Below are 16,223 nucleotides of genomic sequence, written 5' to 3'. Positions count from 1 at the left end.
TCCTTAAGTCATTAGAAGACAGGGTGCAAACAGGGGTGTAAAGAGAAAAAAATAATACCTCTGGATTCTTGCTGTGAACACCCAGTCAGACAGGCTCTTGTCCTGCTTTTCTTTTCCCAAAAGAGTCATGTCTAAGCTTCCCCTCTCTTGAACTGTGATTAGGATAAAGCCGAAGAACATCTGCACACATTTTCCCGTTTGACATTTTAAGAGACCTTGAAAAATACTCTCCAGGACCACACTTACACAGTATCCTTCCCTAAAATTTGTATTTCTCCAGTCAACGAGTCTATCTCGGTAGATTTAAATAAGATTCAATCCATCTTAGGTTTTGATTTGATGCTTCTAGTTAAATATACCTTAGAATAGTAAAAGCATGAATTCTGTTGAAGCAAGGCATCCAAGTGTGTGTCAGAGCGCTATGAAAGGAGCCAGGGGTAGAAATGTTTCTGGTACAGTTTGCCATTTTCTTCCATGCCGTGTGGAGTCACTAGTACTAAACTAAAGACAAGTACTAAATTAAAGTGCATTTGCTGTGACTCTTCCTCTCCTGCCTCCATGAATTCACACTGCCTGTATTAAAACTCTAGTTGTTACCATTTTACCCCAAGCCTCTGGTGTTCCCTTTTGCCTTTCTGTATGTTGATGTCTTTTCCTTTGCGTCCCCTTTAAAATCAAGTACCCCAACACACTTAGCCTTTTCCAAGCACAACCACAGCTTAGTATAGTGTCATAACAAGAAGATACAACAAGCCTGATGCTTCTCTTTTATTTCATTTCTTTTCTCCTCTCTTTTTCCATCCCTGGATGATACCCTGGCCTGATCCACTCTGATTTGATGCTGCAGTTGAGCAGATAGTGGCTGTGTACCATTCTGCCTCCAAGCAGAAGGCATGGGACCACTTCACAAAAGCCCAGCGGAAGAACATCAGCGTGTGGTGCAAACAAGCTGAGGTTGGTAACTTTGTATTCTGGTAGCCCCTCAGGGGGACAGTTTCTTTCTTTAACAAGTTATTGATTTGGAGTTTAGCCAGAATTAAATAGTGCCAAGCTCCCATGGTCACAACAAGGCCCTAATGAAACACTAAGACATGTTCTATAGCCTGTCACTGTGTCCAGACCACCTGCTGTCAAAAGGGTAATAAATGTGCATATGCTGTGGTGAATGCATTCTGCTGCGTGGAAACCTTAGCAGTGAAAATGTAGCTGGGATAATTATAAGTTTACTTCTCTAAGCGAGCTAGTCTTGGGTACAACAATAATTACTGACCTGTGCTTCTAGTGTTAGTAATATTAGGGCTGTCTTACATTTTTTAGAGTGTCTTGACAGTGAAGGACGGAAGCTGCCTGGTGTTACATTGGATCTTTGAAATTTCTGAGCTTCTTTTATCAAACTCATTTAGTCATCTTTATAGGTGGAAGCTTTAAAGGTAACAGGACGCTGATCTTAGGTTAAGGTTGGCACACACCTCTCTGTTTATACTCAAGTGACATTTTTAGCATAACAATAGAATAAATGTGATGTGATTAGGTTGCTATTCTTTTTTTTTTTTGAGATGGAGTCTCACTCTGTCGCCCAGGCTGGAGTGCAGTGGCCGGATCTCAGCTCACTGCAAGCTCCACCTCCCGGATTTATGACATTCTCCTGCCTCAGCCTCCCACCTCGCCCGGCTAGTTTTTTGTATTTTTTAGTAGAGACGGGGTTTCATTGTGTTAGCCAGGATGGTCTCGATCTCCTGACCTCGTGATCCGCCCGTCTCAGCCTCCCAAAGTGCTGGGATTACAGGCTTGAGCCACTGCGCCCGGCCTAGGTTGCTATTCTGAATCAAAGATTAAAAACTGAGATGGGAGATTTCACTGATCTGCCATTGGAAATCCTGTTACATATGCCTCAAGTCCCTATTCCTATGGGCAACTTCCTTACCAAGCCCTAATATTTTCAATTTATATATGCAGCAAGTTTTTCAACTACATTTCTGGTCCTCTTTGCCAGCCTGGTAGCAATCCCATTATATCTATCAATATAAATTGTCATATTCCTTAACTTTTAAATAGCATTTACAAGATATTTACGTTTATAAAGTGCTTTCACATTGGTTATCTCACCTGTGTGAGCCTCACAATAGACAAGGTGTAGTGAAAAATATATTGAACTAAGAGCCAGACATGAATTCAAATCTCAGCTCTGACATGTTAGTGCTGCGTGACTGAGCAAGTTATTCAGCTTTTCTCAGTCTCTGTTTCTTCACCTATAAATTCGAGACAATAATGAAACTAGTCTTATAAGATTAGATGAGTTAGGAAATGTGTAAACAGTTTGAAAAATAGAAATAGTATTACTTCAGTTTTTATTACAACTTCATAAGGGATAGTGAGTAGGTATAGAATTCATGTTTTACCTGCAGGAAAACTGAAACATAAAAATGTTAAGTAATTTACACAAAATTACAAAGCTAGCAAATGGACTAGAATTATTCTCCTCACTGTGAGCTCTGGTACAAAATGCTTTGTGGTCTTGAGCTAGTCATTTAACCTTTGTGCCTCTTTTGTTTCTTAACCTCTAAAATAAAGACAGTAATTTCTCTCTGTCCTTCACTAGAATATATGAGATATGTTTGTGTGAGAACAATTCGAAAACCATGAAAAGCATTTAGGAAAAAATAAGCCAAATCCTGTTTATAAACTGATAGTATCTGAGCCATCAATTCTGGCACAGCAAAGGGATCTGGGAGTCACTGGAAAGAAATCCCTGAAGACATCCATCCAGTGGGTGGGTGGAGTCATAAAAAGCCAATAGCGGCCGGGCGCGGTGGCTCAAGCCTGTAATCCCAGCACTTTGGGAGGCCGAGACGGACGGATCACAAGGTCAGGAGATCGAGACCATCCTGGCTAACACAATGAAACCCCGTCTCTACTAAAGAATACAAAAAACTAGCCAGGCGAGGTGGCGGGCGCCTGTAGTCCCAGCTACTCGGGAGGCTGAGGCAGGAGAATGGCGTGAACCCAAAAGGCGGAGCTTGCAGTGAGCTGAGATCTGGCCACTGCACTCCAGCCTGGGCGACAGAGCGTGACTCCGTCTCAAAAAAAAAAAAAAAAAAAAAAAGCCAATAGCATTTGTACTTGTTTTTTAAAGAATTAGGGGGAAAAAGAAAACTATTATCTTACTGTAGCACAAACTGGTTTTAGAATCCTAGGGCTGCCTCCTGTTTTCACCTTCAACAAACAAAATTCAACTTTGTGATTCAAATGTTTACTGATCACTTTCTCCATCTCAAGCACTATGACAGGCAACATAGAATGAAATGATCTTTGCCCTTAGGGAGGTAGAAGGGTAATGAAAGTGGTCAAGAGGAGGAGGGGAGTTTCACATGCTAAATTTAAAATATCCAGTCTTCAGTTCAGAAGAATAAAAGTTGAGAGAAAAATGCTCAATAGGTCTTATGATTGTAGAAAAACAGAATAGGCATTAAGTTTCTACCTTCCCTTTGATACACGTACACTTCTAACGTCTCTTTGGGTTAGAAGAAGTTGGCTGAATGGCCCCACCCTTTAAAGAAAGCCGTGACAGTACAACGTTGCCTTTTTGCAGGAGGAAGGAAGCCTCTGGTTGGAATGCTGATTTGCCTAGGTCACAACACCTTTTTTTTTTTTTTTTTTTTGGAGACAGAGTCTCGCCCTGTCACCCAGGCTGGGGTGCAGTGGCGCGATCTCAGCTCACTGCAACTTCCGCCTCCCGGGTTCAAGCAATTCTTCTGCCTCAGCCTCCCGAGTAGCTGAGACTACAGACACATGCCGCCACGCCCGGCTAATCTTTTGTATTTTAGTAGAGATGGGGTTTCACCATGTTGCCCAGGCTGTTCTCGAACTCCTGAGCTCAGGCAATCTGCCCACCTCGGCCTCCCAAAGTGCTAGGATTACAGGCATGAGCCACCGTGCCCGGCCGTCACAACACTTTTGTAAACTATGTGGCCATAAAATATTACCCCTCAATCATATTCATCAAGGGTCTGTGTAGTTATTAGGTTGATACAAAAGTAATTGCAGTTTTTGCCATTCATATTTCAAGCCTACTTATCTAGTGGATATATACCTGAGTTTAATTAGACTCACAGTAGAGATAGCTGTACCAGTGAGCCAGACACTCCTTAGGACCTGTAGAGAACTGAGATATTTGCACCCTATTACCCAATATTGTAACAGAACTTCCTTGGCAGAGTGGTGATGATAAAGTACATGACCAGCATGACTTTCCAGGAGCTACATGTTTCATGCTGTGCCTTGTAGACTGAAGAAACCCCAAAACCTCCTTCCTACTTGTTTGATTGAATTAAATTAAGGTCCACCTTGAAATCTCAAATTTTGTTCAATACTACAACAGCTGAAAGTGGGACATAGCTCATAACCTTTTTCTGGTATTGCATTCCCTAAGCCTAAAAGATCTCTTTCGCTTTATACTGGTGCCTCTTTAAGTCAGAGTTTGTTTTTGTTTTTATTTTTGTCCTTGTTTTTTTTTAACCTCTGCAAACTTTTACTTGATAGCAGGCAACTGTGAGGACTGAAAGCAGGTATCCTGTGGGAAATAAATAAACCATTCTCTTAAATTGTGGCTGCCTCTTAGCACTCCTTGAAAATCAGAACATCTCAAAAACTTTATCAACTAGGCTGGCTTATTTTTGACCTAGGCATCCAAGCTACATAGAACTCATAAGCCAAGGGTTTCATCAAGTGAAAGTTTCTGACGTTCAAGCTTTTTACCAGTTGCATCTGAGAACAAGTCAACCAATGACCTCCTCATGTCACAAAGTACCTGTTCCTTGTCTCATTGTCATCCTTCTACCAGCAGCCAACACAGTCTTACTCTACTGAGAGAAAGGATGTAGCGTATGAAGGAAAAGTTTCCACCTTTGGGAGCTTAGACACTGACTTTGGTAGTGAATGTCAAGCAGACTAGTTTGCTAATGAGTTTTTTCATTGCTTTATGTTCCTGATTTATATGTGTGTGAGGTCCCTGCTAATACAACTGAAAAGGGTATTAGGAGAAGGCTGAATGAAGTCCCTCCACTTACTAAAATTTGGTGTCTATAGTGACTTTACTGGCAGTTCTGTGTGTTGTGGGAACTCTTTTTCTACAGAATCACCTAAAACCTATGTGTTTCCCTCTAGCTGGCCTAGATTAGAAGCTAAAGCTTTGATAATGTGTAAAACCTGGAGCATAACAGTAAGCCCTAGGAGATACCCTCTTACATCCTCCCTTAGATGCAGTTTTACACCACTGGGCTAGAGGAAAAGGGACTTGATGATTACTAGTATTCTTGTAAAATGAAATACTGTGATTGCTAAAATAACTTTCTTTATAGAATTACAGGCCTACCATTCCAAACTCTGAAGAACTGTTTGCAGATAGATATTCAATAATCCACATACCCTGGTTTAGGACCCATCTGCACTAACACCAGCTATTGGCCTTCAGCCCTCAAAAAACATACTAACACAATTTGGATCAACCTAATTGTATTTCTACTATGTATCGTGCAATAGACATTAATTAAGAACCTGAGTTTGTGCTTTGCTTCATTATATTAAATGATATCTCAGAATCAAATTTCAACATAAGTGTAGAAGCTATCTCCCTGTCCTCTGCTTCTTTCCATTCCCTTGTCTGATCCCTTCTTCACCAATTTTCCTCTTAATGTTGAAAGTCTTAGACTGGGCATGGTGGCTCATGCCCTCCCAATCTGCCTGTGGGAGGCTGACACAGGCAGATTGCTTGAGCTCAGGAGTTCGAGACCAGCCTGGGCAACATGGTAAAACCCCATCTCTACAAAAATACAAAACTTAGCCAGGTGTGGTGGCCCATGCCTGTGTTCCCAGCTACTTGAGAGGCTGAGGTGGGATGATCACTTGAACCCAGGAGGTCGAGGCTGTAGTGAACACCACTGCACTCCAGCCTGGGCAACAGAGCAAGACCCTGTTAAAAAAATAGAAGAAACTCTGGCTAAGTAGAATTTTGTTATACATTTAATAAGAAACTGGTTTTTCTGGTAATCATGTTCCTATCATAAAACATGAATAAGATTAACTTAAATCCACATAAATTTTGTGAAACTGTAGTTAGATAATTAATGTGTAATGATTTATGATTTGCTACTTTATGGTAAATCAAAAATGTCAGCTGGTACAGAAGTGGTTCTTTTCATGCATTTTCCTGTCTCAGATTTCAGTTTTATTCCACATGAAAGTACATTGTCCCCCATTATAGAGTAGTGTGTGAATTTCTAAGCTTCAGAAAAAGTTATTGTTAGATCAGACTCAGTCATTATAATGTGTTTCCAGAAATCACTAACAGTTCACTGTTGAAATGAAAAATATCACAAATCTACTGTGGGCAGGAGAATGGTATAAAAACTTTAGGAAGGCTATCTTACCTTTTTATTGTAGTCTACCAGTGATGTGACCGAGTCAATTTCAGGTAGAGATTTACAAATGCAAATTGCTGCAAAATGTTTCTGCATGCCATTGCCATTCTTTTGGTTTCAGCACTGGATTCAAAATGCCAGGATGGGAAATGGGGCAAATCTGGGAGACAGCTATTTCCTTTGCTGTCTGCTCTTCAGTGGTCAGAGTTTTTCCCCTGCCTGCACCTATGTCCAAACTAGGTAGAATGCCTTCCTCAGGTTCATGTCACTTTTTAGCCCTTCACTCTGAAGGTATTTGTTAGGATTTCCTTCCCAAAGTAGAGCTTTTCTGATCCAACCGGAGAATACAGAAAACAAGTAGCTCAGACATCAAGTGCTTTAAGGGAAAGATTTTCAAAGAATTAAAACCTCACTCCTTATTTTTGGGAGTACTGTCACTTACTAAATGTTCCCCATAAGCTTACTTTAGTATAGTACCCCATAACCTCTGCTGTTCTCTTACTTTTTATCCCATTCGTGTGATATAGTATTGGATACTTATAGAAGAATAATGATATAATACTGAGCTTCTTTGTAGCTAGAAAGGATTGTCTAGTGGGAAGGTGGTTCTGAGCTCAGCCAGTTTGCCTGCCTGACTGAACAACTTAGGGAAACATACCTCTTAGTTTTTCTTACCCTTATTTTATTATCAGTTAAAGCAACTGGTGATTCTTATTCCTGAAGTACTTTGAAACATTTAAGTAAAATTTGTTCATAGGTCTGTTATATTTCCAGGAATTTTTGAAGATGGTGAAAGACTCTAGATAAGCTATATCACATAATTTTTTAACTTTTTATGTTTCTAAGAAGAGATTACGCTTGTTTGCCCAGCTGGAAGAAGAGAGATGTTTTGTGGATGCTGAAAAACTAGAGGACATGTCTTAGCTTTAGCTCTCAGATATTCTGCCCTGGGACATTTCCCTAGAAGGAACACATTTTACTCTTCTGAGAAAAACAGTAACTTTCTCAAGATTATGTGACATGTTTGTGAATCAAGAGTTGGTCTCTGCTTATACTCTCCAACAGTCTACATTTTTGTTAGGCAACTAGAAAGTCATGACTTTTCCTAATGCAGTAAGTTGTACAATATTCGAATTTGCCAATGTCAAACTTCATTATAATCACCTTTCCAGTAACAGCTCTTTGATGATAACTGAAAATCAGACTCCTGAGATAGAATGAATTCTCAGAAATGAGAAATTCCTTTATTGTTCTCTGTGTAATAAGTTTGAATAAGACATAGCAAATCTCTCTATTGACATAGCCCTTTGAAGTTCATTTTTCTCAAGCAAGTCATTATTTTATTCTATTTTAGGTAATGCCCCTGAAGCACATGGGAGAGTCTATGTTAGCATCTTCTTTTTCTATTCTAACTATCAGTGATGATACTAATAGCTCACTTTTTTTAAAAAGAGTTTTTTATTTATTTTTAATAAAAGCTTAACTTGAGATAGAAATCATTATTTTTCCTGATAAAAGGAATAAAAAGGAGGATGTTGGTTGGGATAATGACTAACTACACCATTAATTATTTTAAAATCTATTTGAAATATATATAATTCCCCTAAATGGAGGCAATTTTCACAGACAACTTCAGATATTCCTGTGTACAGCCCAGTACAGGCTAATCGAAGCAAGGAATTCTCAGTTCAGTGCTGAGGAGCCTCTGACAGGCATTAGTTGGCCTCTAAATGATTGCAAGCTGCTTCAAAATGCACAGTTGTTGTGTTTACCTTTTTAAAGTGACTTTTCTCATGGGATCTTTATCATTTTCAGTGTTTTTCATGCCTTCCTCAAGGTCTGTGTTTATATCCGTTAGCACTTCCCTTCAGCCTGAAGAACTTTCTTCAGCATTTTCTATAGCATATTTCTATAGTGCAAGTCTGTGGTGATGAATTCTTGCATTTAATTTTGTCTGAAAGTATACCTCAGCTTTATTCTTGAGAGAATTTGTCTCTGAATACAGAATTCTGAATAAATGGATATTTGTATTTCTTCATGAACTTTAAAGATATTCTTTCACTGACTTCTGGCCTTAAATTGTTTCTGAAGGAAGTCAAAGTATTCAAATTGTTGTTCCCTTCTGTATAATGCATTGCTTTTCTCTGGCTGCTTTCCAGAGTTTATCTTTATCTTTAGCTTTCTGCTGTTTTAATATGATATACTTTTTTCACACATATCCTGCTTGGGGTTCACTGAGCTCTTTGAATATGTAGATTAATGTCTTTCATCAAATTTCAGAAATTGCCAACCCTTATTTCTTCAAATCTTTTAAAATTATTTTCTTTCTCCTCTTTTTCTGCAATTTTATTTACATGTGTCTTAGATCTTTGTAATCTCACAAGGTCCCAAGGCTCTGTTTTTTAAAAATAGTTATCTTTCTCTGTGTCTTCAGATTGGATATATTTGTTGTGCTCTCTCTTTAAGTTCTCTCATTATTCTGTCATCTCTATTCTACTTTTAGGCTCATCTGGTAATTTTTATTTCAGATATCATTTTCTAGCTGTGGAATCACCCAGATGTGGTAGCTATCAGACAAGATTATAAAGCAGCTATTACAACTATTCTCAGTGATGTAAAAGAAATATGCTCATAATGAATGTAAAGATAGGAAATCTCAGCAGAGGAATAGAAAATTTTTTTAAAAATCCTTGGTTCTTTTTATTTCCAGGCAAAAGAATCCTTGGTTCTTTTTATTTTCAGACAAAAGAACTCTTGGCTCCTTTTAAATGTTTCTATTCCTCTGCTGAGATTTTCTATCTTTTCATTCATTATAAACATATTTTCTTTACATCATGAGCACAGTTACATTAATAACTGCCTTAGTTTCTTGTCTGCTAAATTACCACATCTAGGTGATTTCAGTGTTGGTCTCTGTTAATTGTCCTTTCTTTCGGAAGTGGGCCATCTCTTCCTAGTTTTCTATGTCAAGTAATTTTGGGCTTTTTCCTAGATATGACAGATATTATATAATGAAGCCTCTGGATTACGCTATGTTCTTTCAAAGAATGTTGACTTTGTTTTTGTTTGTTTTAATGGTCAATTTACTTGGTTGGATTCAAGCTGGGAATTCTATCTCTTGGATGGCAGCTCAGTTGTCATTTCAGTTCTTTTAGCCTTAGCTGTGCTGTTGGGAATCTTCCTCATGCTTTCTTGACTCAGGTATCATGCAGACATTTGAGCAGATCTTATATACAGAATTTAAAGTTCTTTCCCCCTGCCTCTATTGTCTCCTTTCTGGGATTCCCTTCTTGCTTTCCAGTGGCTGTAACTGTCCTGAATTCTCCTTGAGTTCTTTAGGCCATAAAGACTATGGGCTTTCTATTAGAAATTTAGCCATCTTATGAGGTGCTAACTCTGGTCTACCCTCAGACTAAATTGCCCTTTAAAAACTGACTCACCCTATGCTATTCCTTTCTTCCAAGTATCAGCTTCTCTTCAGAATGTGTCTGCTTTTGTTCACTCTCCAATGTCATCAAGTAGTTATAGGTTTTATTTTGTGTTTTGTCCAAAGATTATAGTTATTATCCATGGGAAGGTTGCTCTGGTAGAATATTACTCCTGAAAGCTCATCTTTGCTGTAACTTCTAAAACTACAAAAACTCAATTAAGAGTTATGTTGAGTAAAACTATAAAAGGACAGACAAGAGGATGGCAAGCAGCAAAATTAAAGGGTCCAACATGGGGAGGTGAAAATGGCAGAACCCTTAAGGGAAAGTCCACAAATCCATGTAAGAGGTAAAATGTCTTTCATGGCCAAAAGTACTTTCTAATATGATAGGAATATATGAATCATAGACTCCTGGAGCCCTGGGTCTGGAAAGAAAGCCTAATGCAAGACAGAGCGTAACCAGTCTGCTTTGTCTGAGACTGTTTTACTTTCAACATGCCTCTTTACCTTAAGAGTATTTGGAGGATTTTTTTCCTAATATGTCAAAAAAAAAATGCTGCTTTATCTTATGCTTAACTCTGTTCATTTCCTCAACATTTTCAAGGAATTCCCACCTAAAAAGTATACCTTTTAACCTTAGGAAATTCGCAACATTCATAATGATGAATTAATGGGAATCAGGCGAGAAGAAGAAATGGAAATGTCTGATGATGAAATAGAAGAAACGACAGAAACAAAAGAAACTGAGGAATCAGGTAAAGATAATTCTGTTTATTTAATAAACATGTACTTGCAGACATGATATTTTCAAACTTTTAATACCCAGTAAGGTGGTACGGTCATCAACCCATCAGCCTGGATACCAGCTGGAAATAATTGGTGAGGCCATATATGTACACACTGGCTGAGTATCAGCCCTGTGGCTACAGGATTTTCTGTGGTTTTCACTTATACATACCTTGCATTGAAGTGCCTAATTAAAAGTGGACTTTCTTTTCCAAAAAGCAGTGGGTATTTAGGCAGCTCTAACCTAGTATAGTCAGAACCTCACTGTGAGACAGAGGCCATGTTATAGGTCCTTAGTGGGACCCATAGGGCAAACTTTTTGAACAACTGATAATACCCTCCCCTTCAATTTCATAATAAACTGTCTTGGATGGGAGAATTACCATTGCAGATAATAAAATAGCCAGAAGACTACTCTTTTTAGGCAAACCATTCCAGACAATCTTAGGAGTCAGATTATAGGAAGTTACAATGGAAAAGCCACTGGACCTAAAGTTGAAACACCTGAGTTCTAGTCTAAACTCTGTCCTTCTTGACCTAGGAGGAACTTCTTCCTCACTGAGCCTCAGCTTCCACACTTGTAAGGAGTACATTATAAAAACCATTTAACGGCCAGGCGCCATGGCTCAGGCCTATAATCTCAGCACTTTGGGAGGCCGAGGCGGGTGGATCACCTGAGTTCAGGAGTTTGAGACCAGCCTGACCAAAACGGTGAAACCCCGTCTCTACTAAAAATGCAAAAAATTAGCTGGGCGTGGTAGTGCATGCCTGTTATCCCAGCTACTCGGGAGGCTGAGGCAGAAGAATCCCTTGAAATCCCTTGAACCTGGGAGGTGGACGTTGCAGTGAGCAGAGGTCGCACCATTGCACTCTAGCCTGGGCAACAAGAGCAAAACTCCGCCTCAAAACAAACAAACAAAAACATCTAACAGGGATTTTGTGATGGTTAAATGAGTTCATCCACTTATTTAATAACTATTACATGCTAAGCACTATGCTAGAGATTGGAGATATAGTTGTATACTGTTCCTGAGGTATGTGTGTGTATGTGTGTGTGTGTGTGTAAACAAGAGAGAGAGATTGTAATTCAAATCTGAATTTCCTGGTTCCAGTGCTTGTGTAGTAAAGTCAGCAGCTCTATAGCCACTTGAGTGGTCTTAGAATTTTCACTCCATCAACAGAAACTCTGAAGGAAAGAAAAACACCAAGACAGACTTTGAAAAAGGTATTCATTAGCTGTTACATCTGAATTTTTTCTATTTTTGCCATATATTTGAACCCTAAACATACAAACTGCTATCTATATTGAATAAACTCTTTGTAATCAGTGGTTATCTAGCATTTTCAGGATAGTTAACTAATTACTGCAAATAAATACTGTAAACTTATAGCCAAAGTAAACAAAGAGTCGAATAAGAATTGAACTATTCAGATTATTTAAGTGCTTAGCTATGATGTTTTATAGCTGATTAATCTTTCACTTGTATGATTGTTTACACCTCAGTATCTACAGTATTGTACACAGTGTTTATCCAGCGTTGCCATGAAATAAATGCTACCGTAAGTTTGAACATCCACTTGACAAATTGCTGAGTTTGTGGAGTTATTGGGGGAGGAGAGGGGTATATGGAAGATTCAGATTGAACACACTTACTAGAGTTATATAATTGCATTTTGCTTCTGTATCTCTTTTGAGTTAAAAGCTGTATTGGCTACTGCACAGAATCTTATTCGTTTAGAGACTAGAAACTCCCTGACAGATCATCTTATAGCTATTTTCTTTCCTGTTCCACATGCCAGGATGCTGCTTTGTCAAATAAAGCTATCTACAATAGACTTAATGGAGCTTACCAAATAGCTTTTCTCCCAGAAGGTTTCAATTCATTTTAATTCAAGGACTTTTGTGCATTTTTCTTCCCCTCGATTGTATCTAATTCTGTTATCTCGCTTCTATAGTACTCAACTGCAGAAATCCCGCTCAATGTGAGCCAGTGAAAAGGTCCTCAGTTTTTATCTAAAGCAGCTACATGTTTTAGCTATCATTTGGTTCCAATTAAAAGCTTAAGCAACTAGATCTCAGAGTTGTTGTTTTTTTCCTTTGTCCATGCCACCAAACTTGAATTGTAGGAGCCTATGGCATGTTTCTGGTTAGATTTTACTTCCCAAAGAAAGTAAAACCAGCCTAGAAGTCTCAGTTATCTTTCCTTGGACTGCCACAAAATTTCTGTTATTTGAGAGACTCTATATTAGCCAGCCCATATTGTGATGCAGTACTTTAAATACTCTTGCCATGGAAGAAAGGACTGATGTACACAAAACAATCTGTTGAAGAAGGAGAATTACATCAAAGCAAATCATGATATAGTGTAAAACTATTTCATTATCTTGTTAGCCATGATGGAAAGTACTGTACCCAGTAAACATAAGAAAAGCTGTTCCCTGTCAACACCCATCTTCTGCTCTCTTTACTTAGACTAGTGGTTCTCAGACTTGGTATACTGAAGAATCATTTGGGTTACCTTTACAAATTCAGATGTCTAAGCTGCAGAATCTGATCCAATAGGTCTGTAATAGGGTTGAGGAATCTGCATTTTATCAGCCATCCTAAATGATTTTGATGCTCGTGGTCTGGGAAGCACATTTGGAAAACATTGACTTAGACTAATTCTCCTTCATTGTTCTGGCCAAAGTTTTCTGTTCCATCGATATTAATCTAATATCATTCTTCCTCCCCCACCTTTTATTTTCCATTATTACCACTTTAAGAGTTTGGCCAGTTAATTAACAAGCACTATGTCCTATAAGCTGATGGAGATAGAGATATAAATATGTGTAAATCCACACAAAATTTTAGAAATACCACTTGCTGCTAACATGGAAGGTACTAATTAGAATGCAGCAGGGCAAGAGATATCAGGTGTGGGCCAGAGTTGTCACACTCAGTGAAAAATTGATCAGGTCCTCGAAAGATGAACAGGTATAGATGATAGGAAGGAAGATAAGAAAGCATCTTGATGGTAGGGGGAAGGGAGGGAGTGAAAGGATCGGGGCTCAAAGAGGGAAATAAGCATGATGTATATAGGGGACAAAAGACTGAGTAGAGTAGATGGGTCCAAATTATGTAGGGCTATGTATGCCAACCTTAGACTTCGCATAGTAAGCAATATGCCACTGTAAGCACATCTTGTCCGTGGCACTAATATGATAAAAGCAACATGAATTATACATTTTAAGAGATAATCTTCAATTAAGAGAGTCTAACCAGATACTTTTACAGGAAGTGAGATGTAAAATGATGAGGGTGGGATCGGAGTGAAGGCAAGAGGAACTGAGATAAAAATGGTAGAAGAAAAGGAGGCACTGGATTCAATGAGATTAAAGATGCTAGGAGTCATTTTCGAGGAATATACCTAAGTCTTTAGTGCCAGATTGGATATAAATGATTAAGAAAAGGAAAGACCCAGGAATGAATCTGTGTTTTCTAGTCTGAGAGACTGGAGACCTGTTGGTTGTATTGGTTCACTAGAGATGTCATAACAAAGTACCACAAAGTGGGTTGCTTAAATGACAGAAATGTATTGTCTCACAGTTCTGGAAGCTAGAAATCTGAGATCAAGATTTCAGCAGGGTTAGCTCCTTGTGAGGGAGAATCTGTTCCATTCCTGTCTCCTAGTTTCTGGTCATTTTCCAGCAATCTTTGGTGTTCCTTGTCTGGTAGATATATCATCCCAATTTCTGCCTTCATGTTTACATGGTGTTCTCCCTGTGTGCATGCCTGTTTCTATGTCCAAATTTCCTCTGTCAATAAGGATATCAATCATATCAAGTTAGGACCCACCATAATGACCTCATTGTAATTTGACTACCTCGTAAGGAACCTGTTTCTCAATAAACCAGATTCTGAGAGCTTCAACATATCTTTTTTGAGAGGACACAATTCAAACCGTAATAGTAGAACTGACAGAAATGGACTGATGGATGGATCTGATTCCCAGAATATGATGAGATGAACTGGAGATAGTAGATCATTGAGAAATGGGCAGAAGGGATTTGTATTCAAATTAGAGTTGAAGAAACTAGAAGGAATAGTAGATGGTAGTGAAGAGGTATTGGCTGAAGCCCTGAGAAAATTATTAAAGGAGTATGAAAGACAAGTGAAAGAAGAGCAAAAGGTTGAATATAGAATTTGGGGGGCTACCCACAATAAGGGAGAAGGAAAGAAAGAGGAGTTGGCAGAGGAGTTAGAAAAAAAGCAGTTCTGAGAGGGTGGAAGAAAGCTAGAAACAAATTGGGTTGTAGAAACCAAGAAAAGCTTTTATAGAAGTAAGTAGTCATTGACATTAACAGATGTTACAAAGAAAATTAGAATTGAGAGAAACAGTGCTGGGCAAGAGCTATTTTAGTAGAGTGATAGAGGTAGGGGCCAGAATATATGACATTAATAAAATAAAGTAAACAAAGACCATAGGTCAAGAAGTTGGGTACTAAGCAAAAGGAAATATGGATATTACAAATGGCAACGAGAATCGATGAAGTTAAGGATTTTTGTTGTTGTTGTTGTTGTTCAATAAAAAGGAAGGAGGCAATGGAGAGTATGAGATTGAAGATGCTAGAAAATAAAAGAGTACTTATGGAAGTGGAATCTTTGAAAAGAAGAAAGGGAAAGGATCCATATTCAAGTGGCGTTTACTTTAGAGAGGCGAGAGCCCTCTTTCTCTGAGACAAGAGAGGGGAAACTGAAAGTGTATAGGTAGCCCAGTCTTCTCCATATACTAACAGATTGTTTATTAATCACAAAAATGATTTGGATATGAGACCACGAGGAGAAGGGAACTGATTTGGAATAAATGCTATGGGCAGTATGGAAGGAAGAAATCAGTGAGAGGTGAGAGACCCATCAGCAAGGGCGAACATGAGTATGTATTGATCTAGCTGCCTAGCTCTACAACTTCCTATAAGAGTTCTCTGTGGCCCAGGATAAGAGAGAGTGGAGTCAAGTGACTGTGAGTTGGGGATTGGCATGGTAAGCCTGGCCAAAGGTTTTCAGGAAGCTGAAGCAATACAAGGCACTGAGGAGTTTGCACTGGGATCTATTCCACCAGAAAGCAGCTAATGAACTAGCTTAGTGAAGTTGGCCACTCTGTGAGATTAAAGATCCCAGCAAGGAAAGAGAGCAGTCTTGGGGTGATGAGAGGCAGTGAGGAAAATGGCAGATGAGACTTCTGTGTTTGAGATGGGAATTTAGAGATCTAAGAGGGGTAACAATGAGGTTCCAGGTGCATCCATGCTGGCAGAAGCCTGATTGGAATGGAGACAATAACCTGTAGAGGCAAAGGAAAGCAAGGCATTGTGAGGTCAGGAAACTCACTTGAGATTTTTTGCCTAAGCTGACCTGCAACCACCCCAATAGGTCTTATTCATATCATTTCCTGCTCTTTCTTCCCACTCTTTGTTCTTTTCAGCTTTTTCCCTTTGTGAATCTCTGTAACTCAAACTTTCTTATGAGCCTTGAGAGGAATGTTACCCATTCTTCCTTCTATAATTTTGTAACATTTTTGGCATCTCCTGTAATTAAGCTTTAAAAGGGTGGT

The 16,223-nt window shown here is 38.9% G+C and overlaps 1 protein-coding gene across 1 annotated transcript in view; it reads left to right on the top strand.

Moving 5' to 3' along the window:
- ENOX2 (ecto-NOX disulfide-thiol exchanger 2) overlaps positions 1 to 16,223 on the top strand; it is a 334,982-nt gene that overhangs the window by 283,253 nt on the left and 35,506 nt on the right. The window contains 2 exon segments of the mRNA XM_033201081.1: positions 848 to 954; positions 10,487 to 10,601. Coding sequence (XP_033056972.1) covers positions 848 to 954; positions 10,487 to 10,601 — 222 coding nt within the window.

The sequence above is a fragment of the Trachypithecus francoisi genome, unplaced genomic scaffold, assembly GCF_009764315.1.
Source record: "Trachypithecus francoisi isolate TF-2019V2 unplaced genomic scaffold, Tfra_2.0 Lachesis_group6, whole genome shotgun sequence".
NCBI lineage: Eukaryota > Metazoa > Chordata > Mammalia > Primates > Cercopithecidae > Trachypithecus > Trachypithecus francoisi.
Note: the sequence above shows the minus strand (reverse complement) of the source record. Positions and strands in the feature narration are given on the sequence as shown.